The 27126-nt window shown below is 39.7% G+C and overlaps 1 protein-coding gene across 1 annotated transcript in view; it reads left to right on the top strand.

Annotated features, from left to right (window-relative positions):
• The first annotated feature begins 13722 nt into the window (after window positions 1-13722).
• UBXN7 (UBX domain protein 7) overlaps window positions 13723-27126 on the top strand; it is a 58235-nt gene continuing 44831 nt past the window's right edge. Inside the window, exon 1 of the mRNA XM_043473257.1 lies at window positions 13723-13876. Within this exon, the coding sequence (XP_043329192.1) occupies window positions 13804-13876 (73 nt within the window). The 5' untranslated portion in view covers window positions 13723-13803. The remainder of the gene's footprint in view (window positions 13877-27126) is intronic.

The following is a 27126-nucleotide window of genomic DNA, read 5'->3' as shown; positions in this document are numbered from 1 at the left end:
TTTAAATAGCAGTGCCTTTAGATGGTTGACAGGATCAAAATAAATCTCTAGAGAAATGTAACTTCAATCTTAAATTTTGAAGAATTTTTAAAAGTCATTTTGCAAAAAATAAGCACCTCAGGGTAAAAAAAATAAATAAACTAAGCAAAGTGCTGCACTCAATATGCCAGCAAATTTGGAAAACTCAGCAGTGGCCACAGGACTGGAAAAGGTCAGTTTTCATTCCAACCCCAAAGAAAGGCAATGCCAAAGAATGCTCAAACTACCACACGATTGCACTCATCTCACATGCTAGTAAAGTAATGCTCAAAATCCTCCAAGCCAGGCTTCAGCAATACGTGAACCATGAACTTCCAGAACCATGAACTTAAAGCTGGTTTTAGAAAAGGCAGAGGAACCAGAGATCAAATTGCCAACATCTGCTGGATCATCGAAAAGGCAAGAGAATTCTAGAAAAACATCTACTTCTGCTTTATTGACTATACCAAAGCCTTTGACTGTGTGGATCACAATGAACTGTGCAAAATTCTGAAAGAGATGGGAATACCAGACCACCTGACCTGCCTCTTGAGAAACCTGTATGCAGGTCAGGAAGCAACAGTTGGAACTGGACATGGAACAATACACTGGTTCCAAATAGGAAAAGGAATAGGTCAAGGCTGTATATTGTCACTCTGCTTATTTAACTTATATGCAGAGTTCATCATGAGAAATGCTGGGCTGGATGAAGCACAGGCTGGAATCAAGATTTCCAGGAGAAATATCAATAACCTCAGATATGCAGATGACACCACCCTTATGGCAGAAAGTGAAGAGGAACTAAAAATCCTCTTGATGGAAGTGAAAAAGTTGGCTTAAAGCTTAACATTCAGAAAACTAAGATCATGGCATCTGGTCCCATCACTTCATGGGAAATAGATGGGGAAACAGTGGAAACAGTGGCTGACTTTATTTTTCTGGGCTCCAAAATCACTAGAGATGGTGACTGCAGCCATGAATTAAAAGACGCTTACTCCTTGGAAGAAAAGTTATGACCAACCTAGACAGCACATTAAAAAGCAAAGACATTATTTTGTCAGCAAAGGTCCATCTAGTTTAAGCTATGGTTTTTCCAATAGTCATGTATAGATGTTAGAGTTGGACTATAAAGAAAGCTGAGCGCTGAAGAATTGATGGTTTTGAACTGTGGTGTTGGAGAAGACTCTTGAGAGTCCCTTGGACTACAAGGAGATCCAACCAGTCCATCCTAGAGATCAGTCCTGGATGTTCATTAGAAGGACTGATGCTGAAGCTGAAACTCCAATACTCGGCCACCTGATGCGAAGAGCTGATTCATGTGAAAAGACCCTGATGCTGGGAAAGATTGAAGGCAGGAGGAGAAGGGGATGACAGGGGATGAGATGGTTGGATGGCATCACCGACTCAATGGACGTAAGTTTGGGTAAACTCCGGGAGCTAGTGATGGACAGGGAAGCCTGGCATGCTGCAGTCCATGGGGTCACCAAGAGTCGGATACAACTGAGCGACTGAACTGAACTGAACTGAAGCACACACAGAGAGATTCAGGCATCCTGTATAAGAAGCAGGATAAATAACAGTGAACGAACATGCAATGTCTTCAGATACTGAATTTACCAGACAAGGATTAAAAATAACTGCGACTACCATGTTTAAAGAAATAAAATGAAAGTTTGAAAGCACCTGCAAGTAACAAGAAATTTTTTAAATACCTAATCAGATTTGAAATACAAATAGAACTTATAGAAATAAAAAATACAATAATTAGATTTTTTCCAGCTATTTCATACATTTTAAACAAACACAAAATCTGAAAGAACAGCTGTACACTACTACTTATATTCAATAATTGTTAACATTTTATCATAGCTATGTTTCATATTTTTAAATTTGCTGAACCATTAAAAAGTAAATTGCAGACATCATATAGTTTACCCCAAAATATGTTAGAATGTACCTCTGTGAAATAAAAACATTTTTTCATAACTACAATGTCATTATCTTATTTAAGAAAATTAATAATTGCCAAATGTCATCTCATATTGAGTCCATATTAAAATTTTCAGTTTGCAAAAATTTTTTTATAGCTACTTTATTTTTTGTTATTTTATAACTAGCATCCAATGAAGGCATTGATTTTGGTGGTTTCCTTTTCGTTCCCTTTTCATCTAGAACAATCCTCTTGCCTGTTCCCACCCATGACACTGATTCTTTTGAAGAGACTAGCATGGTGAATGCTTACATTCTGGATTTACCTGAGTGCTTCCTTATAGAATTCTTTATTTTTTGATCTTTCTTATAGTCTGGAAATTAAGCCTGGAGGTTTAAGTTTTGCCAAGAATATGTCACAGGTGATGCTCATTTATTTCTTAACATATCACATTAGGAACTTCCCTAGCAGTCCAGGGGTTAAGACTGTACTTCCCTTGCCAGAGGCATGGGTTCCATCCCTAGTCGGGGAACTAAGGTCTCACATGCTGTGCAGTCAAAAGAAAAACGAATACAATATATTATTCTGTCCCATTCTTAGTAATATTAATTAACTTTAATGATTTGGTTGAGGGGATGACTGCCAGACATCTTCCCTGAAGTGAAATTTTAAAAATATCTGGACAGTTTATCAATTTCTTATAAAGTTAAACATACCTTCACTATATGACCCAGCAATTCTACACCCAAGTATTTCCCAAGAGAAGTGAAAACTTATGTTCCCACAAAAACTTCTACATGAGTTGGTAGTAGCTTTATTCATAATAACAACTGGAAACAACCCAAATACCCTTCAACTGATGAGTTGTACCCTTACAACTGAATCCTATTTAGCAGTAAAAAGGAATGAAATACTGATATAGACAACATATGGGTGACTCTTTTTAAAATTTATTTCTTTATTTTTGGCTGCATTGGGTCTTTATTGCTGCGCGCGCGTTTTCTCTAGTTGCAGCCAGTGGGGGCAACTCTTCATTTGATGTGCAGGCTTCTCATTGCAGGGGCTTCTCCTGGTGCGAGGCCTGGGCTCTAGAGTGCGGGCTTAGTAGTCGTGGTGCACAGTGTTAGTTGTTCTGTGGCATGTGGGATCTTCCTGGATCAGGGATTGAAGGATCAAATTCATGTTCTCTGCATTGGCAGGTGGATTCTTAACCACTGGACCACCAGGGAAGTTCTGCATGAATCTTAAATGCATTATGCTAAGTGCAAGATGCCAGACTCAAAAGGCTCCACCGTGTATATTCTAGGTACATAACATTCTGGAAATAACAAAAAAAGTAGGAACAGAAAACTCTAACCCTAAACCAAAATACCAGTTTTTAAATCTCATATTGAGAGACAGAAGTTTCCAATGACCAACATACTCACACATTCCTGGTATGAAGGAACCTAGAAAGGTAAAGTATCATTGGGAAGGATTCCAGGTAAAGGTAAAATCAGAGCAAAGGAGTACAGGGGTAATTCACCAGGCTCAGAGTGAAGCTTTATGAATGGAACAGATTCTGACAATTGCCTAATTAACACCCATTCCCCTCCTTCTTCCTAAAAGGACCAGACTTCAGGGAGGTATCCACCTTCCTCCACAAAGCCATATGCTTTACTAAAAACCAGTTATGTTTATCTCACATTCTTTGGCAGGGACAGCTTTAGGAACAGAACTGTGACTCAATTCAGACCGATGAAATCTGAAGGAAAGTCTCTCAAGGGACTTCTAGGAAATGTTTCCTTTCTCAATTAAAAAAAAAGAGAAAAAGGCAGAAGAGATGAGCTGGCTCTTCTTCCTCTGGATGTTATTGTATCTGGATGTGATGCTTGCAAACAGGTGGATTCTCAACCACTGGACCACCAGAGAAGTCCAGACATTTCTAGTTATAGTATAGTCAAATTTATCACTTTTTACCTTCATAGTTTGCAATTTTATGTTTTAATAATTTTTTCACTTCTTTGATCAAAACCTGCTGATCCACAACTTTAGGGCACTAAAGCCTCTTGATGAAAGTGAAAGAGGAGAGTGAAAAAGTTGACTTAAAGCTCAACATTCAGAAAACTAAGATCATGGCATCTGGTCCCATCACTTCTTGGCAAATAGATGGGGAAACAGTGGAAACAGTGTCGGACTTTATTTTTTTCGGCTCCAAAAACACTGCAGATGGTGATTGCAGCCATGAAATTAAAAGACGCTTACTCCTTGGAAGGAAAGTTATGACCAACCTAGATCACATATTAAAAAGCAGAGACATTACTTTGCCAACAAAGATCCGTCTAGTCAAGGCTATGGTTTTTTCAGTGGTCATGTACGGATGTGAGAGTTGAACTGTGAAGAAAGCTGAGTGCTTAAGAATTGATGGTTTTGAACTGTGGTGTTGGAGAAGACTCTTGAGAGTCCCTTGGACTGCAAGGAGATCCAACCAGTCCATCCTAAAGGAAATCAGTCCTGGGTGTTCATTGGAAGGACTGATATTGAAGCTGAAACTCCAATAGTTTGGCCACCTTATGCGAAGAGCTGACTCACTGGAAAAGACCCTGATGCTGGGAGGGATCAGGGGCAGGAGGAGAAGGGGACGACAGAGGATGAGATGGCTGGATGGCATCACCGACTCGACGGACAGGACTTTGAGTAGACTCCGGGAGTTGGTGATGGAGAGGGAGGCCTGGCGTGCTGCGATTCATGGGGTTGCAAAGAGTCGGACACGACTGATCGACTGAACTGAACCGAACTGAAACTGAATCACCCTCTGGCCTATGTGAATGACGCCCCCTGGAGCACTAAGTACATGGCATCCCTTTCTTAAGTTTTGCAAGGCAGTCTGACCTTAAGTCATTAGGAGAAGCCCCTATAAATATGCTATCATGAAAGTTGCAAAGCTTTGCTCCTCTTACTTAAATCTTGAATGAATCTATCATCTATTTTTGTCTCTAAGGTTAGAATCTAATCATATTTAGGTCCCAGGGTTATTGATTGGTTAGTCCATCCTTTCCCTCACTGGTCACCATGACCTCACTTCTGTCATGGTGTCCATATACGTTTGTGTACGGACTCTTTGTTGTGTATTCTGTCTATCCCCCACCCATACCATACAGTCTTAGTTACTGTACCTTATGTCTGGATATCTCGTAGGCAAAACTTCCACCTGTTCTACTTAAAAAGTGTCTTGATTATTACTGATTCTTTGGTTTTGAATTTTAAAATCACCTTATTAAAATGTTGGAGACATTCTGTGGGATTTTGATTGGAATTACATTGAATTTATTGATTATTGTATAGAAAATTAGCATCTTTATAACACTGGGTCTTCCTACACATCAATAAACTTTATCATTTTCTTTATAAAACCTTTTGCATTTTTGTTAAACCTATACTTAAACATATTTTATATTTTTAGTCGCTCATGAATGGGATATTTTTAAAATTACATTTCCAAACTATTTGCTGTTCATCTTTAGGAATACAGTTTTAAAATATGCATTTTGGTTTTATATCCAGAAAAATCCTTGAACTTTTCTGTTGGTTTTGAAATTTGTCAGTTTGCCTAGATTTTCTGTGCAAATAATCATATAATATACAATAACAATTTTTTCTTATTTAAAAAAAATTTTAATATATTCTTTCTTGTCTTACTACTATGGCTAGGACTTCTCATATATCACTGAATAGAAATAATGTTAGAGTGCATACTTACCTTGTTTTTGACTTGAAATGTTTTATTATTAGTTATAATACTGTTTACTCTGTGCTTTTAGTAAATATACTTCATTAGGTTAAGGAAGCTTTTTTTTCTACCTAGAACATTAAGGATGTTTTTAGTTTTGTTTTGTGGAAGGATACTGATTTACATTAATGTTTTTTCTGTGTCTGATCAAATGGATCAAATGGTTTCTTATATTTAATTTATTCTACTATTGAAATTACATAGAAAAAATTTTGTTATAAAATTATACCCGCATTCCTGAATAAATCTAGTTAAAAAGCAATGCATATATATGTGCGTGTTATTGGATTTCTAAATTTTGGTTTAGTATAACATTTTTATCTTGATTAACCATGAGTAAGGCTGAGTTTTCATTTATTGCTTTGTTCTCAGAAGGAGTTATTTGTCCCTATTGTTCCTTTTCTGGAATAATCTGCATAAGTTTAGGACCACCTGTTTCTCGTCTTCTTTTTTTTTCCTATTCTTTTTTCTTTCTTTCTTTTTGGTAGAAATCACCTGTAAAGTCATCTGGGTCTGGTTGTTTATTTGTGTAGTTAAGTCAATTTTATCAATTGTCATAAGTCTACTCACAGTTGAGTCAATTTTGGTAAATTATATTTTTCCAGGAAACTACCATCTATTTCCTAATTCATTGGCATAATGTTGTTCATAATATTCTCTTATTTTAAAAATCACTGCTCTATCTGCTATGTCCCTTTTTTTCTTAATCTAATTCGTAAAAGGATTTCAATTTTACTTGCTATTTCAGAGAACTAGCTTTTGTATTTTGTTTTCTATTTTATTGATTTCTGCATTTTCCCCTTTAAATTTCCCTGGGTTAATTCTGTTGTTCCTTTATTAACCTCTTGATTATTGAGGCGCTCATTTTCTAACCTTCTCTAATATACCCATTAAGGTTGCAAACTTCTCCTTTAGGTACTCTTAAAACTGTATTTCAGAAATTCTGCTATGTATTTTCTCGACAATTCAGTTTTAAATATTTTTCACTTTCCATTTGTGCCTATCAACTTGCCTTTGGCTCTCCAGACCCACTCACTGTCTTCCCTCTTCACTCTACTTTCTGCCCCACAGGCTGTTGTGTCCTGTGTCTTCCAGTTGAGTCTCTCAGAGCTATCTGAGATCTGCCTCCAGGGCTGCAGCCCTCATTTTGCCCCAAATAAAACTTAACTCAACTCTCAAGTTGTACATCTTTTTTTAGTCGACATTCTCATCAACTAGATTTAAGAGTTCCATTTGCTTTACATACTCTCTAACACTTGGTATAGTAAGTCATTTAAATTGTAATCATTCTGATAAGTGTGGCATGGTATTTTACTGCATTTTTAATTTGTATTTGCCACAGGGAGGCCTGGCGTGCTGCAGTTCACGGGGTCACAAAGAGTTATACACGACTGAGCGACTGAACTGAACTGAATGACTAACAGGGTTTCTTTGGTGGCTCAGACTAAAGAATCTGCTTATGATGCAGGAGATGTGGATTCAATCCCCGGGTCCCTGGGTTCAATCCCTGTGTCCAGAAAATCCCCTGAGAAGGAAATGGCAACCCACTCCAGTATTCTTGCCTGGGAAATCCCATAGACAGAGGAGGCTGGCAGGCTACAGTCCATGGGGTCACAAAGAGTCGGACACAACCAAGCAACTTCACTTCACTTCACTTCACTCTCACATCCATACATGACTATTGGAAAAACCATAGCTTTGACTCTACGGACCCTTGTCAGCAAAGTAGTCTTTGCTTTTTAAAACGCTGTCTAGCTTGGGCATAGCTTTTCTTCCAAGGAGCAAGCGTCTTTTACTTTCATGGCTGCAGTCACCATCTGCAGTGATTTTGGAGCTCAAGAAAATAGTCTGTCACTGTTTTCACTGTTTTATCATGTATTTGCCATGAAGTGATGGGACAGGATGCCATGATCTTCATTTTCTGAATGCTGAGCTTTAAGCCAGCTTTTTCACTCTCCTCTTTCACTTTCATCAAGAGGCTCTTTAGTTCTTCTTTGCTTTCTGCCATAAGGCTGGTGTCATCTGCATATCTGACGCTATTGATAGTTCGCCAGGGATTCTTGATTCTAGCTGCGCTTCATCCAGCCTGGCATTTCCCACGATGTACTCTACATATAAGTTAAATAAGCAGGGTGACAATATACAGCCTTGAAATACTCCTTTCCCATCTGGAACCAGTCCGATCTGCCATGTCCAGTTCTAACTGTTGCTTATTGACCTGCATACAGATTTCTCAGGAGGCAGGTAAAGGTGGTCTGGTATTCCCATCTCTTGAAGAATTTCCCATAGTTTGTTGTGATCCACACAGTCAAAGGCTTTGGTGTAGTCAATAAAGCAGAAGTAGATGTTTTTCTGGAATTCTCTTGCTTTTTTGATGATGCAACAGATGTTGGCAATTTGATCTTTGGTTCCTCTGCCTTTTCTAAATCCAGCTTGAACACCTGTAAGTTCTCGGTTCATGCACTGTTGAAGCCTCACCTGTTGAATTTTGAGCATTTGCTTTGCTAGCGTGTGAGATGAGTGCAATTGTGTGGTTGTTTGAACATTTTTTGGCATTGCCTTTCTTTGGAACTGGAATGAAAACGGACCTTTTCCAGTCCTGTGGCCACTGCAGAGTTTTCCAAATTTGCTGGCATACTGAGTGCAGCACTTCCATAGCATCACCTTTTAGGACTTGAAATAGCTCAACTGGAATTCCATCACCTCCACTAGCTTTGTTCATAGTGAAGCTTCCTAAGGCCCACTTGACTTCAGACTCCAGGATGTCTGGCTCTAGGTGAGTGATCACACCATCGTGGTTATCTATTCATTAAGATCTTTTTTGTATAGTTCTTCCATGTATTCTTGCCACCTTTTCTTAATATCTTCTCCTTCTGTTAGGTCCATACCGTTTCTGTCCTTTATTGTGCCCATCTTTGCATGAAATGTTCCCTTGGTATCTCTAATTTTCTTGAAGAGACCTCTAGTCTTTCCCATTCTATTGTTTTCCTCTACTTCTTTGCATTGGTCTCTGAGGAAGGCTTTCTTATCTCTCCTTGCTATTCTTTGGAAATCTGCATTCAGATGGGTATAACTTTCCTTTTCTCCTTTGCCTTTTACTTCTCTTTTCTCAGCTATTTGGAAGGCCTCCTCAGACAGCCATTTTGCCTTTTTGCATTTCTTTTTCTTGGGGACGGTCTGGATCACTGCCTCCTGTACAATGTCATGAACCTCTGTCTATAGTTCTTTAGGCACTCTGTCTGTAAGATCTAATCCCTTGAATCTATTTGTCACTTCCACTGTATAATCGTAAGGGCTTTGATTTAGGTCATACATGAATGGTCTAGGGTTTTCCCTACTTTCTTCAATTCAATTTTCTTGAATTTGGCAATAAGAAGTTCATGATCTGAGCCACAGTCAGCTTCCAGTCTTGTTTTTGCTGACTGTATAAAGTTTCTCCATCTTTGGCTGCAAAGAATATAATCAATCTGATTTCAGTACTGACCATCTGGTGACGTCCATGTGTAGAGTAGTCTCTTGTGTTGTTGGAAGGGATTGTTTGCTATGACCAGTGTGTTCTCTTGGCAAAACTCTGTTAGCCTTTGCCCTGCTTCATTTTGTTCTCCAAGGCCAAACTTGCCTGCTCCTCCAGGTATCTCTTGACTTCCTATTTTTGCATTCCAGTCCCTTATGATGAAAAGGACATCTTTTTTTGGTGTTAGTTCTAGAAGGTCTTGTATATCATAGAACCATTGAACTTCAGTCTGTTTGGCATTAGTGGCTGGGGCATAGACTTGCATTACTGTGATATTGAATGGTTTGCCTTGGAAATGAACAGAGATCATTCTGTCATTTTTGAGACTGCACCCAAGTATTGCATTTTGGACTCTTTTGTTGACTGTGAGGGCTACTCCATTTCTTCTAAGGTATTCTTGCCCACAGTAGTAGATATAAGGGTCATCGGAATTAAATTCGCCCATTCCAGTCCATTTAGTTCACTGATTCCTAGAACGTTGATATTCACTCTTGCCATCTCCTGTTTGACTACTTCCAATTTACCTTGATTCATGGACCTAACATTCCAGGTTCCTATGCAATACTGGCACCGGATATTTACAGCATCGGACTTTACTTTCATTACCAGTCACATCTACACCTGGGTGTTGTTTTTACTTTGGCTCCATCTCTTCATTCTTTCTGGAGTTATTTCTCCACTCTTCTCCAGTAGCATACTGGGCACCTACTGACCTGGGGAGTTCGTCTTTCAGTGTCATATCTTTTTGCCTTTTCATACTGATGTTTAAGTTTGGGATAGTTGCTCTTTGTCATCTAAAACTTTAATTTTCCATTATTCAATGTACAATATTTTTGCAATTTAATTTCCTGAGCATAATCCATATTTTTTAAAGAACATATTTTCTTGTGATTCTAAAGAACTTTCATATTCTTTAACAATCCAAAAAAACTGTCAAGGTTTTGTTATTAATTTCCTGTCTCCTTTCTTTTAGTTTATTTTTTAAAATCTTTCCTAGAGTCGTGGATACCACAGTCTTTACCACTTTTTCATAAGATTTATTTAAAAATGACATCATGATATCTGAACTCTAAGACTTAGGAAATAAACCTACAGATGTCATTGTTAGCCTCTCCATTTAATGAGGATACAGGAATAATTGCACATAGTTTTTGTAGTCAGTTGTGTTAGACTATCTTATTTGGAATCTGATTTTGCATGGTGGCTTCAGGGACACAGACTTTAGGATTAAGGCCTTTAGGAAGGAAGGGTCACACTGTTCTTGCTCTGGTTTTTCCTCTCCTTTTTTTGCACCTCTGTGTGAACGTGAACCAGTTTCCCAAATCCACGACTGGTTCCTGGGCTTCCTCAACCCACCTAGAAACTGCAGCAACCTGGAAGGTGTGTCATTTAACTGACAATACTCTTGATTAGGACTACAGGCCAATTATATAACCCTATGGTTACTTTGATTTGACTTGTTTTTAAAATTCATCTCAATAGCGCATTTACAGACTGTTCAGTTCAGTTCAGTCGCTCAGTTGTGTCCGACTCTTTGCGACCCCATGAATCGCAGCACACCAGGCCTCCCTGTCCATCACCAGCTCCTGTAGTTTACTCAAACTCATGCCCATTGAGTAGGTGATGCCATCCAGCCACCTGTTGTCCCCTTCTCCTCCTGCCCCTAATCCCTCCCAGCATCAGGGTCTTTTCCAATAAGTCAACTCTTCGCATGAGCTGGCCAAAGTACTGGAGTTTCAGCTTCAGCATCAGTCCTTCCAATGAACACCCAGGACTGATCTCCTTTAGGATGGACTGGTTGGATCTCCTTGCAGTCTGAGGGACTCTCAAGAGTCTTCTCCAACACCACAGTTCAAAACCATCAATTCTTCAGCGCTCAGCTTTCTTTACAGACTGTTAGAATGGGTCAATTCTCCAGATGACTCATCTCCTCTTTAATTGGGCCATTTTTCTGTGTAGATGCAAAATATGTAGTTGGGAGGTAGGTTAAGAGCCTAAATTGAGTCTCTTTAACTTTATTTTCAAGGTAAGGGATCACCAGATTTAAGCATACTCCTATAAAGTTTTTAAACATACTTTGAATCATATAATTAACATAATATATTACCTTTGCTTAAAAATAAAGGATGCAGAGTACATCATGAGAAATGCCAGGCTGATGAAGCACAAGCTGGAATCAAGATTGTCAAGAGAAATATCAATAATCTCAGATATGCAGATGACACCACCCTTAAGGCAGAAAGTGAAGAGGAACTGAAGAGCGTCTTGAAGAATGTGAAAGGGGAGAGTGAAAAAGCTGGCTTGAAACTCAACATTCAAAAAATGAAGATCACGGCTTCCGGCCCCATCACTTCATGGCAAATAGATGGCGAAACAATGGAAACAGTGACAGACTTTATTTTCTTGAGCTCCAAAATCACTGCCGATGGTGACTGCAGCCATGAAATTAAAAGACGCTTGCTCTTTGGAAGAAAAGCTATGCCCAAGCTAGACAGCATTTTAAAAAGCAGAGACATTACTTTGCTGACAAGGGTCTGTAGAGTCAAAGCTATGATTCTTCCAGTAGTCACATATGGATGTGAGAGTTGAACCACAAAGAAAGCTGAGCACCGAAGAATTGATGGTTTTGAACTGTGGTGTTGGAGAAGACTCTTCAGAGTCCCTTGGACTGCAAAGAGATCCAACCAGTGAATCCTAAAAGAAATTAATCCTGAATATTCATTGGAAGGACTGATGCTGAATCTGAAGCTCCAAGACTTTGGCCACCTGATTCAAAGAACGTATTCATTAGAAAAGACCCTGAAGCTGGGCAAGATTGAAGGCAGGAAGAGAAGGGGACAACAGAGGATGAGATGGTTAGATGGCATCATCGACTCAATGGACATGAGTTTGAGCAAGCTGGGGTAGATGGTGAGGGACAGGGAAGCCTGGCCTGCTGCAATCCATAGGGTTGAAAAGAGTCAGACATAACTGAGTGACTGAAGAAAAAGAAAGGGTTGATAAAGACCCTCAAAGTCCCCTTTCACCATGCCCTCCATTCCTCCTCTCCAGAGGTAACTATTATCATTCTGACCTTTCCAGTGACCTTTCTACACATTTCTTTTCTATTCTACTCATTCTATTCTATTCTTTTCTACACAAATACACACTTTTTTTCCCTTGCATGAGGAAACTGCGACCTTGAGGGGAGACATGTTGCAAATTTATTGAAGGAAAGCAGACTGGACAATCGTTTATTAAAACCTACAATGTATGAGAAGGAAGAGGAGGAAGAAGAAGATGCTGCCGCTGGCCAGGCCAAGGATGAGCTGTAGGGGCCACCTCTGCTTCCAGGGCTGGACTGAGGCCTGAGCGCTCCTGCCGCAGAGCCGGCCGCGCCAAATAATGTCTCTATGAGACTGGAGAACTTTCATTTTTTTCCAGGCGGGTTCCAATTTGGGGTGGATTTTGTTTTTGGCTCCTCCCTCCCCCCCTTTTAAAATTTATGTTTCTTTTTTTTTTACTGGCATTTTGTCTCTGATTGTCCTGTAGCCCTCACCCCTGGCCTTCATCTGTCCTGATTGACATCTTTGCTTTCTTCTGTCTCCTTCACTCCAGATCCCTAAGTTCCCTTCCAGCTTGGGGACTCAGGGTGGGATGTGGTGTGGAGGAGAAGCCCCAGGCCCAAAGTTCCATCTGTTCTCCTTCCTGGATCCCAGAGGGTGGGGTAGGAGAAGAGGGTGACATCCCCAGCCCCCCAGCACTGAGGAAGAATGAGGCTCCTAAGGCCTTAGCTCTGATCCCTTCCCCTTTCTCCCTGCCCCCAGGACTGGGCCACTTTTGAGTGGGGCGGTGGGTTCTAGCTCAGCTCATGCTGAGAATGTAAGAGCTACAAACAAAATTTCTATTAAATTAAGTTTTGTGTCTTCAAAAAAAGAAAAAATAAAAAAAATAAAAAAAAAATAAAAAAAAACAAAACCTACAATGTGTCAGACTCTGCGCCCAGAATTTTATTTGCACTAATGAACCTGGTATTTTACTTCTGCTGGATGGGCTGTCGCACTAATCAGTTTGAAAGTTGGGAAGCAGGTGCAAAAGTCGCTTCAGTGTAGTTATACAGGATATGGGTTTTGTTTGTTTTTTTTCAGGATATGTATTTTGATGTCAGTTGCAGGAAACCTAGCAGAGGGCTCCAGAGTTGCAAAAACAACAAAATACACTGTCATCCGAAGTTGGGTCTGTCAAAAAAAAAAAGCTTGTGAAGTTGAAAAGCGAAACGTCTACTACTTACCAAGACTTTCGGAAACTTATGAAGCGATAACGCATCTATGAGATTAGTCTTGGAGCTCAAAGAAGGCACCAGAGGTCGCAAAGGATGCGGTGGCAGGCAGCAACAGAGCAGCCAACCGGGAGAGCCGAGAGCGTTCCCGGACCGGTCTGGAAGTGCGCCTGCGCTGATCGCCGCGGGGAGGCGGGGCGGGGGGGCGGAGCTTGGGGTGGTCAATGAGCCTGCGCAAGCCGTGAGGCGAGTTGGGGGAGGGCGTTCCGTGTGTGTCTGTGTTGTTGTTCGGCGGCGGCGGCGGCGGCGGTAAGATGGCTGCCCACGGGGGCTCCGCGGCGTCGTCGGCGCTGAAGGGGTTAATTCAGCAGTTCACCGCCATCACCGGTAAGAGACGCGGTTACCGGAAGGTGGAGAGTGGGGTCTGGAGCGGGCGGCCGGTGTGCCCAGGGCTTCTCTTTACCTTCATGCATTCTTCCCTCGGGCTTTACCCACAGCTCCCGTCCTCCCTCCTGAGGAAGAAGCGACGACGGCGTCGGGTCTCCGGGTTCAGGCGGGAGACACCCCCCCCCCAATCCCCGCGCACCCCACACCTTCATTCTCGGTCTTCTCGCAGTATGGAGGAGATCTCCCCACCCCCTTTCAGCCTAGACTCGGAATGGGCCGAGCCCATCCGCCCCCGCCGGCCCGGGGACCTGGGGGCGGGAGAGGTGGGGGGCCGCACCCGGGCCACCGCCCTCCTTCATCATCATCTCCTCTTCTGTGTGCAGCCTTGGGGTGCAGCGCATCCTCTCACCCCTTTTCCCCTTTTTTCCATGGCCAGGTCATTCTTCACCCGTCCCTGGCCTGCCCTTCCCCTTTCTGGGCCCCTCGGAGCCATCGCTGTGGCCCTGGCGTGTTCGGGCCCTCCCGCCTTAACGGCGAGGCTGGTGGGTTCGGCAGCGCCTTTACCGATCTCGGGGGATAGGCCGCCAGAAAGCCGGGGGTGCTGAGGAGTACCCTCCAGACTGAGGTTTTAAGAGAAGAATGAGGGGGAACCCCCCAACCTTAGTTGGAAAGACCTGGAGGAATCCTTGGTGGCGTTTCCCACCTCCCCATAATAAAATAATAAAGACTGAAACGATGGCGCCCAGGCCTCTTGCTGATAAAATAGGAATGACGGCAAAAACTTCTTTGAGACAAAATCGGTTTTTGGATGTCAGTATCCCATAAATCCTCGGTTTTTCTTTTCGTTTGGACCCCTGCGAAGGGCACACGCAGATCCTCTTACTGCCTGGAGGAAAGGCCCTAAGCCATTCTATGAATTCTCTGTGTCTTGTTCTCTCTGATGGTGCTGAACTTTTTTTGCATGAGTTATTAGAGGGCGGAGCAAATGATGAAGTTCTCTGTGGAGTGATTTGAGAGAAGAGTACTCCATGTGCCTGAGTGTAATTTTGCCGTTCTAGTTTGTCCTTTTGGAAGGAGGTCAGAATGTTAGCAGATCTATACTTTATCTGGTAGTTTGTTAGATGCAGAGAACATTGCCATTTTTAGTGTATCCAGGGTTTGATATGCAGGATGGTTAAGTGAAATTTCATATTTTAACCACTGCCGGTTGTTTGCGAGCTGCCGTTCCATGGTTAAAGCTAGTTTTATTTTTTGCTTTGCAAGGATAACTAGATGTTCGATGCATTGTCTGGCTTGTGGGCATGAAGCATCAGGTCAAAGTTGATAAACTAAAATTTGTAACAAAATTGGGATGAAGAATGGAATGATAACTTTTCTTAATATTTTAAAATTGTGTTTGGAGTGTTATATTAGAGATATAATGCATTTCCCAGTGTGTAAGCAGTTCATCATTGGGAAACTTAAAAAATGATTGTGTATATAATACATTGTGTTTATACAGAAAAATCTTTGTAGTGAATCAGATATAAAGGTGATTATTGTTATCGTTTCTTTAGATTTTCTAGAGATGGTTTAAGATACCACCTATTTAATTCCAGTTTTTTGGCTAACTGCTAACTACCACTTCAGGAATTCAGATTGTGTTAGACTTAAATTATTTTTTCTAATGCAACATTTTTGGTAGGTGTAGACAAAACCCAAATGTGGTGAGGTGAAGTGACTCACATAATTGCTTTAATTCTGTTTCTGTCTGCTAGTCTTCATGGCTCCTTTCCTGGTCACAGGCCTTTCTCCTCCTGAATCAAGTTGGAGACCCTCAGTAGACAGTGGTATCTGGAATTCTGCAAAAAGGATAATACCTTAGATTGTTCTTAATGTATTATGGATTTCTAATAATAATTTTTTACAAGATTGTAATTAATTATTAGAAACACATAATTGACCCCTTTAGTCCATTTCATATATCTTAAAAAAATTGGTGGGATCTGCCCACATATATTTTAGATTGTAATATTCATGACAAAAAGGTATTTGAAATTTATTTATTGCTAGATGAATGAAACTGACCTTAAGAACTTATACTCTATTTCAGAAAGATTTTACTTATTTGGAAGCCCAACATTCTGATAAAAGCAATGCATTTTCAAAAATGTGAGTCTTACCTCTTCTGTGGCATTTAGAAGTAGAAGAGAAAATTGAAAGAATTTTAAGTTTTATTTCTCACTAAATAGACCAGATTTCTCCCTAGGATATGTGAGTATGAAATAGTGATTCTGACTTTTAAAAAGTACTAAAAAGACATCTAACATGAACTAATTTTGAAAAAAAAAAAAAATCCATTCTCACAATAGCAATATTATTTCACATATTATCTTCCAGTTCTTACATACTAATTTTATGTCTTAAATTACTTTAAAATTATTCTTACATTGTGGATCAAAATATATATAATTTAGAATCCTGAAACTTGATTAACATTACATCCTAAACATTTTTCCTATTATTAAACTGTTTTATAAGCAAATAGCCAGGGAAATGATGGTCTTCAAAGTGATCACACTGAGCAGTTTTGTACCTTTACTTTGATGCCATTTGTATTATTTCAGGCTACATAGAAAACCATCCACTTATTTATTTATAGTCTACCACATTTTATAGTATTGCACAGTTTGATCTCCCTTAATATTCTCATACATGGCTTTGAATGACTGCTGACTACTTTCAGAAGTTATATCAATTCTCAAAACCTGAGGAATGAATGTGTCACTGGATCTGAAGGTAATTCCAAAAGAACAGTTTTTGAAAATTTTTTTGAATCATGGCAGTATCCCATTAATACCAACTTGGGCTGAGATCCAGCCATACATACACAGAATGCATAGATGTAACTGGAATAAATCATGAGATGAAGGATACATAGATGCTATATAGTGGGTAAAAATAAATACACAATCAGAAAGTAAGACTGAAATGTGAGGGAATAGAAAGTGAGACTGAGAAGAGTACAGGTGGTTGCTAGTATAGCATTCCTTCATAAGGCGTGGTGTATAGTAGGCATTAACCAACCTTATGAAATTATAGAACCACTTTCCTTTACTCTTTCTTTAAAATTGTTGAATGAATCCATATTTGTTAAAGAAATTAGAAACTCGTATTATTTGGATTTGTGGTCCATTTCCATTCATATTCTGTGCAATATATTTTTCTGGTTAGTATTTGAGTTCTCTGAAGAAAGGTGGTTGCCAGTGTTCTAGATATAAAATTTTGGAATTTTAAGAACTATTTCAAAGAATGTTAATGAAGTTTGAGTAGAAATTTAGGGAGGGAATATATTTTTTTGAGTTGTGAATAGACTCTTACTAGTAAACTCAGTGTTTATTAATAGCCTACTATGTGCCAGGCATGGTTCACGTCTTGGGGATACTGCCATGAAAAAGAACGTGGTGAGGCTGTCCTGAAAAAAAGCTTGATAGTTAATGGGAATACAGACACATAAATAGGTATTGTAATAACCTATTGAAATATTGAATACATATTGAAATTATGGTAAGGAGCAGTTAAGGTAGCACAAAATAAGGCGGTCAGGAAAGGCTTCCTAGAAGAAATAATTTCTTAGCTAAAATCTGGAGGAGAGATAAACATGTGCAGAGACCTGGATGAGAGCGGCACAGATATACATATAGAGACAAGAAAGGAGAGACAATAGGTTGAGGGAATTGATGAGAATTCCCGATGAAGCGAGCATAGCTCGTGGGAGATGCAGTAAATAGGGTTGAAAGGTAAGAGGGTACCAGATTAGGTAGGGCCTTACAACTCATGTTAAGAAATCTTGGCTTTATTCAAAATGTTGTGGGAAGTTAGTGAAAAGTTTTAATTAGGGGAGTGACACAGTCAGATTTGAGTTTTTTCAAAAGTGCTTGGCTATAGTGGAAAAGAGGTTAGGCATAGAGATCAGTAGAAGACTGTTAAAATAATTGAAGATACTGATGTCCTGAAATAAGATAAGGAAAGAAGTCAGGGGAGTCAGAATGAAGTTTAGGATTCTGTTTTCTACATCTAAGCATATATAGTACAATTTGTGAAGATATAGAATAGTGGAAGAGGTTTAGGGAGATGATTAGTTCAGATTTAGGTAAGTTGCTGTCTCTGGGACTTCCAAATGGGGCTGTTCAGTAAGGAAATGAATATTTGGATCCAGAAAGAAGAGTGACATCTAATTAGTCATGTTGATGGCAACTGAAGCTATAAAAGTGGATGGCATCTTGCAGGGAGAGTGTCGTGTGAGACTATAACAGGCTATAAAGCTAAAGAAACTCATCAAACAGACAGTAAAAAAGAAAGTGCAAAGACTAGAAGAAACTAAAGATGTAGGAGGAAAACCAGGAGACTGTGGTGGTATTTCAAACATCAGGAGTAGAGTAATACCTCAGATAGTACGTAGGCACTTCAGGAAACTAGAAATTATAGATTTTTCTTGGTTAGGGTTGGAAGACATCTTTGTAAACATGCTGACCCATTTCTGAGTTAAAATGAGGAATGAAGGCCCAGAGAAGTAAAACAATTTAAGGTTATATGTCTAGGTCAGTGTGTCTCAAACTTATTTGTAGGAAGAATCCCCTCCTTTAAAAAAAATCTTTATAAAACAATGTAAATTTTTGGCCATGCCACATGTGGCTTGTGGGATCTCAGTTCTCTGACCAGGGATCAAACCCAGGCCCTCAGCAGTGAAAGTGTAGAGTCTTAACCACTGGACTGCCAGAGAGTTCCCCATTGACCAATACTTTTGTAAAACTGCAACAAAACTTAATTGCTTAAAAATTGAAATAAAAAGAACACATAAAAAGTATAAGCCTAAATTATGTTTTTTTTTAAAAAGGTATAATTTGCATGCAGTAAAATTTAATGTTTTTAGTGTATGATGTTTTAATAAGTGCATACAGTCGTAAAACCACGATCAAGATGCACAACAGTTCTGTGCTCAGGAATTTCCTCCTGCCCTTTGTAGTCAGTCCCTCTTCTTACCTGTAACCTAATGTTTTTGCCTATCGTCTTCTTTTCCAGAATGTCATATAAATCAGTGGTCCCCAACTTTTTTTTTAGCACCAGGGACTGGTTTTGTGGAAGTCAATTTTTGCACAGACCAGGGGAGCAGGAGATGGTTTGGGGATGATTCAAGCATGTTACATTTACTGTGCACTATATTTCTGATCTCATGCTTATGGCCTGGAGATTGGGGACCCCTGACATAAATAGGATCACCATGTGTGGTCAGGTTTCTTTTGAGTCTGGCTTCTTTTACTTAGGATACTGCATTTGAGACTCATTCATGTCATTGTGGTATGAGTGGTTCCTTTTTATTGTGAATAATATGCCATTGTATGGATATACTGCACTTTGTTTATGCAGTGATTAAATGAATGGATAATTGTTTCTTGTTTGGGAGATTATATAAATAAAGCTGCTAAAAATGTTAGTGTACAGTGTATGAATATAAGTTTTCATTTCCTTTGGATAAATAACTAGGAGTGGGATTGTATGATAGGTGTGTAATTTTAAGGAATTGCCGTACTATTTTCCTGAGTCTTAACCATTTTACGTTCCTGTCAGCAGCGTATAAGAGTTCCAGCTGCCTTTCTGGTATTTTTAATTTTCTATAACTATTTTAATAGATGTGTTATTGTATGGCATTGTGGTTTTTTTTTAAATTTTTTAATTTTTATTATTATTTTTTTTATTATTATTATTTTTTTCCAGTGGGTTTTGTCATACATTGATATGAATCAGCCATGGATTTACATGTATTCCCAATCCCGATCCCCCCTCCCACCTCCCTCTCCACCCGATTCCTCTGGGTCTTCCCAGTGCACCAGGCCGGAGCACTTGTCTCATGCATCCCACCTGGGCTGGTGATCTGTTTCACCATAGATAGTATACATGCTGTTCTTTTGAAATATCCCACCCTCACATTCTCCCACAAAGTTCAAAAGTCTGTTCTGTATTTCTGTGTCTCTTTTTCTGTTTTGCATATAGGGTTATCGTTATCACCTTTCTAAATTCCATATATATGTGTTAGTATGCTGTAATGTTCTTTATCTTTCTGGCTTACTTCACTCTGTAGGCATTGTGGTTTTAATTTGCATTTCCTTAGTGACTAATAATAATTCTTTTTTCATATGATAGTTTGCCATCCAAACATCTTTCAAGCCCAACTTTATTTTATTAGAGACAACAAACATAAAATTACTCTTAATCAGATTGCTATGAAAGTTTCCATGTCCCCCTGCATTGTAAGGTGTATTACTAACCACCAGGGAAGTCCCTATATTCATTCTTTTTTAGATTCTTTTCTCATACTGGTTATCACAGAATATTGAGTATAGAGTTCCCTGTGCTATACAGTAGGCCCTTGTTGGTTATCTGTCTTATATATAGTAGTGTGTGTATGTTTATCCCAAGCTCCTGATTTATTCCCTGCTCCCCGCCAGCCCACATTTCTGCTTTGGTAACCATATGTTTGTTTTCAGTATCTGTTTCTATTTTGTAAATATGTTCCTTTGTATTGTTTTTTTTTTTTTTTAATTAGATTCTACACCTGAATGATACCTTATGATATTTGTCTTTCTCTGCCCAACTACTTCACTTAGTATGATAATCTCTAGGTCCATCCTTGTTACTGCAAATGGCATTATTTCGTTCTTTTTTATTGCTGAGTAATATTCCATTGTATGTGTGTGTGTGTGACGTATCTTCTTTATCCACTGCTCTGTCAGTGGGTATTTAGGTTGCTTCCGTGTCTTGGCTCCTATAAACAGCACTGCAATGAACATTGGGGTGCATGTATCCTTTCAGATTATTGTTTTCTCTGGATATATGCCCACGAGTGGAACTGCTGTATCATATAGCAGTTCTGTTTTTAAGGAACCTCCATACTGTTCTCCACAGTGATCGTATATAAAATTTTAAAAAATATTTTCTATTCCTCAATGCTTAAAAACTCCTGGATGGAAACTGATGAGGAGGTTGAACTTGCATTTTACTTCTTGCAACTATCACAGACTCTCATTTCCTTGGTAGATTGTCTCGCTTACTTTGTTATCATTTCTAAGGGAAATGTAGAACCAAAAAGTAATCACTTTGTGTCCCTGTCATTTCTGTGCTCTAACCCTTTGGGCAAGAAAAGGTCTATAGCGGGAATTTTTTTTTTTTTTTTTCCTTTTAAAAAGTCTCTGTGACTGCCATACTTAGGTTCCTTGATAATAGTGAAGAGACTATTTGGGCATTGAAAATAGTGTAGAGAATAGGTATAAGGGACTACTAAAGTTTGGAATGTCTCTTGATCCTTCCAGCTGTGGTATAGACATAGACTACATTATATATTTGGCGCTCTTTCCTATATTATGTCATTAATAGAGAAAGTGTGAATTAAGAGGCAGCAAGCAACAAGGAGATGGCCGCTGATAAATTGTGTACCAAAGCTGGGTTAATGCCCTTTGGTGCCATTAGCAAGCTAAAGCATATGGAAAAGGTAATGGATAGGTAAAAAGAGTACATGTGGTGAGAAACAGTAAAGTGAGACTCCTGCTGTAGATATGATTACTGGGTTTTATGGGCTGAATTTTTGTGTCCTTCCCAAAATTCATATTTTCCTGATTACCCTCTTGCCCAGTGTCATGGTATTAGGAGGTGGGGCCTTTGAAAAGTGGTTAGTTCATGAAGGTGGTGGGGTCCTTATGAATGGTACTAGTCCTTAACAAAGAAGGAAATGGCAACCCACTCCAGCATTCTTGCCTGGAAAATCCCATGGACAGAGGAGCCCTACAGTCCATGGGATCACAAAGAGTCGGACATGACTTAGCAACTAAACCATCACCACTAGTGTCCTGAAAATAGAGACCCCAGAGAGTGTCTGGCCCCTTCCACCGTGCAGGTACACACTGTGAGCAGAACTGTCTTATCAACCAGGAAGCGGGTCTGCACTACACACCAAATCTGCTGGAGGCTGACCTTTGACTTCCCAGCCTCCAGAACTGTGGGAAATAAATGCATGTTGTTTAAGCTACCTGATTTATGATATTTTTGTTACAGCAGCCTGAACAAACTAAGACACAGCAGGATTAAGCCATCCTGCTGCTACCTATAATATTGAGACCTCAAACTAAGCCCAGAACAACTTTATAGATAGTTTGAATCTACAAGCTTCTTTGTTGTTGTTTTTGTTTTTTTTGCCACAATATAGATCATGTGGGATCTTAATTTCCCAACCAGGGATTGAACCCATGCTCCCTGCAGTGGAAGGGCAAAGTCTTAACCACTGGACCACCAGGAAGACCCTGCAATCTTCTTTTAAAGGTTCCCCCCTTCCCCTATTAAAAAAGATTTGTTCTTCATTCTGAATGTAATAAGAAGTTAAAATTTTTTACTGCTGACTCATCAAAAATTGTTACTACCTCTTAAGTATATAGGTAAAATTTGTAACTTGATTAAATTTGTCTTATTGCTGTTCCTTTCCTCTATATCATTTAGTCCTCCTCACTTTTCCTCTGCCCTCTCAGTTAACTTTCTGTTCATTGTTTAGCTAAGTGGAAGTATTGTTGGCATTTTGGCTAGAACAGTGTTTTGTTCTATAGGTCTGTTCTATTCATTGCAGAAGATTTAGCATTTGTATTAGCATCCTGTGGCTGCTATAACACATTAATACAGACTACATTGCTTAGAATAGTTACTCTCGAAGTTCTAGAGGCCAGAATTCTGAAATGAAGATGTGAGCAGTCCTTAGGGGAGGAGGGACATTTTCCAATCTTCTGAGGCACACCTGGCTTCTCTAGTAAACGCCAGTAGTGCCCCCAGGCCCCTGCTCATGAAACATTAAAAATGGTGTCTCACATTCCTAGATGCCTCTGGTACTTCCTGACGTTAAGAGCCACTAGAACCTTTAATTATCCTTCAGTTATCTTTTGTTTCTAAAAGGATACACTTTGTGACACAGCAAGTGATAAAACTTAGAATGCTTGATTATACAAGCACAGATGGCTCAGATAATAGGACTTTATTTTAAAAAGTGAATTGTGTACTTTGCTTCTTGAGTCCCTCTCTAATACTGCCTTCTTCAGTCATGCCAGGATTTAGCATGTGCTTCTTTTTGAAAAAATCTAATAGGTAGAGACTCTTTCTTTGGGAAAGCTCTTAGGTCATCCTGACAAGCTCCAGTGTTGGAAGTTACCCTGTCAAATTGTCAACAGATATACAATAGGGCCCTCTCTAGGATATGCTGCCTAGATTCTAGCACTAAATGGTCAAGTGAGGATTACAGAAAGAAACGGCAGTTCCGAGCCCTGAGTGTTGACACCTTCTGTCCACAAATGTCACAGTTATTATTTCCTTTATTATAGTTTTAGTGTCTTCAAGTCATTCCTGGTATAATCCCTTTTAATAAATTCTGTTTTAATCTGTAGTTCAATAGATCTATGAAATGCTCACTTACATGTTTATTACAGTTTCCTCTGTCTCTACATCCGCTTTTTTTTTTTTTTTTGCCGCACTGGCTTGTGGGATCTTAGTTTCCCTACCAGGGATTGAACCTGGGCTCAGGGCAGTGAAAACCCCAAGTCTTAACCACTAGACTGCCAGGAAACTCCCTGCATCAGCTCTTAATGGCTTCTCAGTCACACTGGTATGCTGTCTAGTTGTTACAGATTTTTTTCAGAGCAGATCCCTTTTGTGTATTGTTTTATTCTTTATCCATAGCATTCATTTTTTTAGAGTAATGTTTTTACTTCCTCTGTTACACTGCTTTAAAAAAAATGAATGTTTAACATGAATGAAACATATGTTCATAGCAGCAGATGAACGAGGGAAAGAAAACAGTGAAATGTCTTACTCTGCCTATTTACTCTCTGATGTAATGTGGTTCTCCATAGCTATAAATAAATGCTTCATACTTCCAATATCTTTCATTTTATTTCATTGATGTATAGCTTTGACTGGTGACTCAGATAGTAAAGAATTCGCCTGCAGTGCGGGAGACCTGGATTCGATCCCTGGGTTGGGAAGATCCCCTGGAGGAGGGCATGGCAGCCCTCTCCAGTATTCTTGCCTGAAGAATCCCCATGGCCAGAGGAGCGTGGCAGGTTACAGTCTGTGGGGTCACAGAGAGTCAGACACGACTGAGCGACTAAGCACACGGCACACATCATATAACTTGAGACAATCTACTGCATCTACTGCAGCCCACTAGGCTCCTCTGTCCGTGGGATTTTCCAGGCAAGAGTACTGGAGTGGGTTGCTGTTTCCTTCAGGGGATCTTTCCAACCCAGGGATCGAACCTGGGTCTCCCGAGTTGCAGGCAGATGCTTTTTTTTTTTTTTTTTTTAAACCATCTGAGCAACCAGGGAAGCCTAGAGTCTTGGGGTCGCAAAGAGTTTGACACAACTAAGCAACTAACACACTTTTTTTTTTTTCCAATCATGCTTGCGTTAATCCGCATTCTAAAATAATGGTGGTTGTTCACTCCCTAAGTTGAGTCTGACTCTTTGCAACCCCATGGACTGCAGTGTGTCAGGATTCCGTTCCTTCATTATCTCCTGGAGTTTGCTCATACTCATGTCCCTTGGATCGATGATGCTATCCAGCCATCTCAACCTCTGTCACCCGCTTCTGCCCTCAATCTTTCCGAGCATCAGAGGCTTTTCCAACAAATTAGTCCTTCACATCAGGTGGCAAGAGTATTGGAGCTTCAGCATCAGTCCTTCCAATTAATATTCAGGACTGATTTCATTTAGGATTGACTAGTTTGATCTCCTTGCAGTCCAGGCGACTCTCAAGAGTCTTCTCCAGCAACACAATTCAAAAGCATCAATTCTTTGATCCTCAGCCTTCTTTATGGTCCAACTCTCACATCTGTACACAACTATTGGAAAAACCGTAGCTTTGACTATATGGACTTTTGTCGACTAAGTGATGTCTCTGCTTTTTATTACTCTGTCCAGGTTTGTTATAGCTTTCCTTCCAAGGAGTAAGCATCTTTTAGTTTCTTGGCTGCAGTCATCAAATGCAGTGATTTTGGAGTACAAGAAAATAAAATTTGTCACTGTTTCCACAAATAATTGATACATCCTTAACTCTTCGGTTAAGTGTTTATACTTTCAAAAAGGATGTTTGTTTACCCAAGTTAATCTCTTAGGTGGTAGTGTTTTAGGCAGCATCATAAAGTGAAAAAATTTTTAGGTGTTTAGGAAAAGACTTTTGGGATAGGCAGACCATATTTTGATGGGCCAACTTGCCTGAGGATTGGTTTTAAAGCTCCTGATTTTCATGGCATCTTCTATTTTACTTCAGAACTCACAGGTTCTCTAAATGGTTTCCATAACAGGGATATTGAAATTCAGATAGTTGAAGAGTGATGAGAAGGATGACAACAACCATTTGAATGCAGTGGTCATTTTTATTTGTTTGTTTATGCTTTGCTATGCCTCGAAGCTTGTGCGACCTCAGTTCCCTAACCAGGGATTGAACCCCTGTCCCAGTATTGAAAGGGCTGAGTCCTAGCCACTGGACTGCCAGGGAATTCCCAGCAGTGATCATTTTTAAGATGAATTTCCTTATGAAAAATTTCAAAAGGAGTGAAAGCAGCCAGGATTGGTTGCTGTTGTAGTAGAAGAGAATTCCCCATCAGCATGTTCTTTGTGCTTTTTGTGGTGCTTTAGTGCAATGTGGTGAGCACCTCGAGACAAGAGCCACAGTGGTATAAATTTCAGCCACTTAATTCTCTGAAAAGAAAAAGATCAGTAGATGTCATTCAGAAACTAGTTTTATGAGGCAAAGGTTACAGTTCATTTATCTCTTGCTAGAGTAAACAACCAGAGTAGTTTACCTATGTGAACCTTTTAATTTTCAGAAACTGCTGTGTAGATGAGTAAATTAAAATGGCGGAGTACAACAGACACTGAACTTTTAGACTAGCATTTAAGAAATTTAATAACATAACCCAGTATACCTGGACACAATGTAAAAATGCTAGAAAAGCACTGAAACAAAGCCTTAGGTTTTATGAGTAATAATATGGAAAATTTTCATCAAATTTGTGCTGTTTATGCCCCCAGTGAAAGTGAAAGTTGCTCAGTCGTGTCCAACTCTTTGTGACCCCATGGACTGACATATACAGTCCATGGAATTCTCCAGGCCAGAATATTGGAGTGGAACTGGAGTGGAGTTTGTATGTAATTATCTAACTTACAGTTGTCTACTAGAATATTTGAACTCCTCTTTTCCTTCAAAAAGTTGAATTTGTTTTTGTTTTGAGACTTCATTTTTTAAAGTGTTTTCTAATGGTGAGAATGTAAATCTATGCATATTAGAACTTGAGAACTTATTTAAAAATTACTTTATTGAAATATAGTTAATTTTTACATAGTGTACAGCAAAATGATTCAGTTATACATATTCTTTTTTCATATTCTCTTCCATTATGTTTATTACAAGATATTGAATTTCCTATGCTATACGGTAAGGCCTATTGTTTATTTTATATGTAGTTTAGAACTTGAGAACTTTTGGTTTAGCCTGACTGAGAATTTAAGGAGAGAGCTGGTTTGAGAAAAGTAAGAACTGGCCAGTTGAGTGAGTATCTAAAGGCTGTAAGATAGAAGAACTAGCAGAGGCAAGGATAGCAATAAAGCCTTGTGGAAAAGTAGTGTCTGTTCCTATATCTACTTCAGAGTGAGGAAGGGGGGTCACAACTTAGCAGGTGCGTATTTGGCATATTGTCAGGAAAAATGAGGGGGACTGATTTGACTGCTCTCCCTCTCCATATCATGCAAAGACATGGCACTATAAAGTGCCACCGAAGGATCTGCCTTGGTTACAAAGACATCTGCAGCCGGAGGAAATGGTACAGAGGGCTTAGTTACTCTGTGGCATGTGGGATCCTTCCAGACCAGGGATTGAACCTGTGTCCCCTGCACTGGCAGGTGGACTCTTAACCACTGGACCACCAGGGAAAGTGAAAGTGTTAGTTGCTCAGTTGTGTCCGACTCTGTGACTCCTTGGACTGTAGCCCCCTCAGGCCCTTCTGTCCTTGGGATTTCCTGGGCAAGAGTCCTGGAGTGGGTAGCCATCCCCTGCTCCAGGGGATCTTCCTAACTCAGAGATTGAACCCGGGTCTCCTGCACTGCAGGTGAATTCTTTACTGTCTGAGCCACCAGGGAAGTTCTTTTTTTTTTTTTAAGCTAGCATCTTAGATGTGTATTTGTCAG

Source organism: Cervus canadensis, chromosome 7, assembly GCF_019320065.1.
Source record: "Cervus canadensis isolate Bull #8, Minnesota chromosome 7, ASM1932006v1, whole genome shotgun sequence".
NCBI classification, from domain to species: Eukaryota; Metazoa; Chordata; class Mammalia; order Artiodactyla; family Cervidae; genus Cervus; species Cervus canadensis.
Note: the sequence above shows the minus strand (reverse complement) of the source record. Positions and strands in the feature narration are given on the sequence as shown.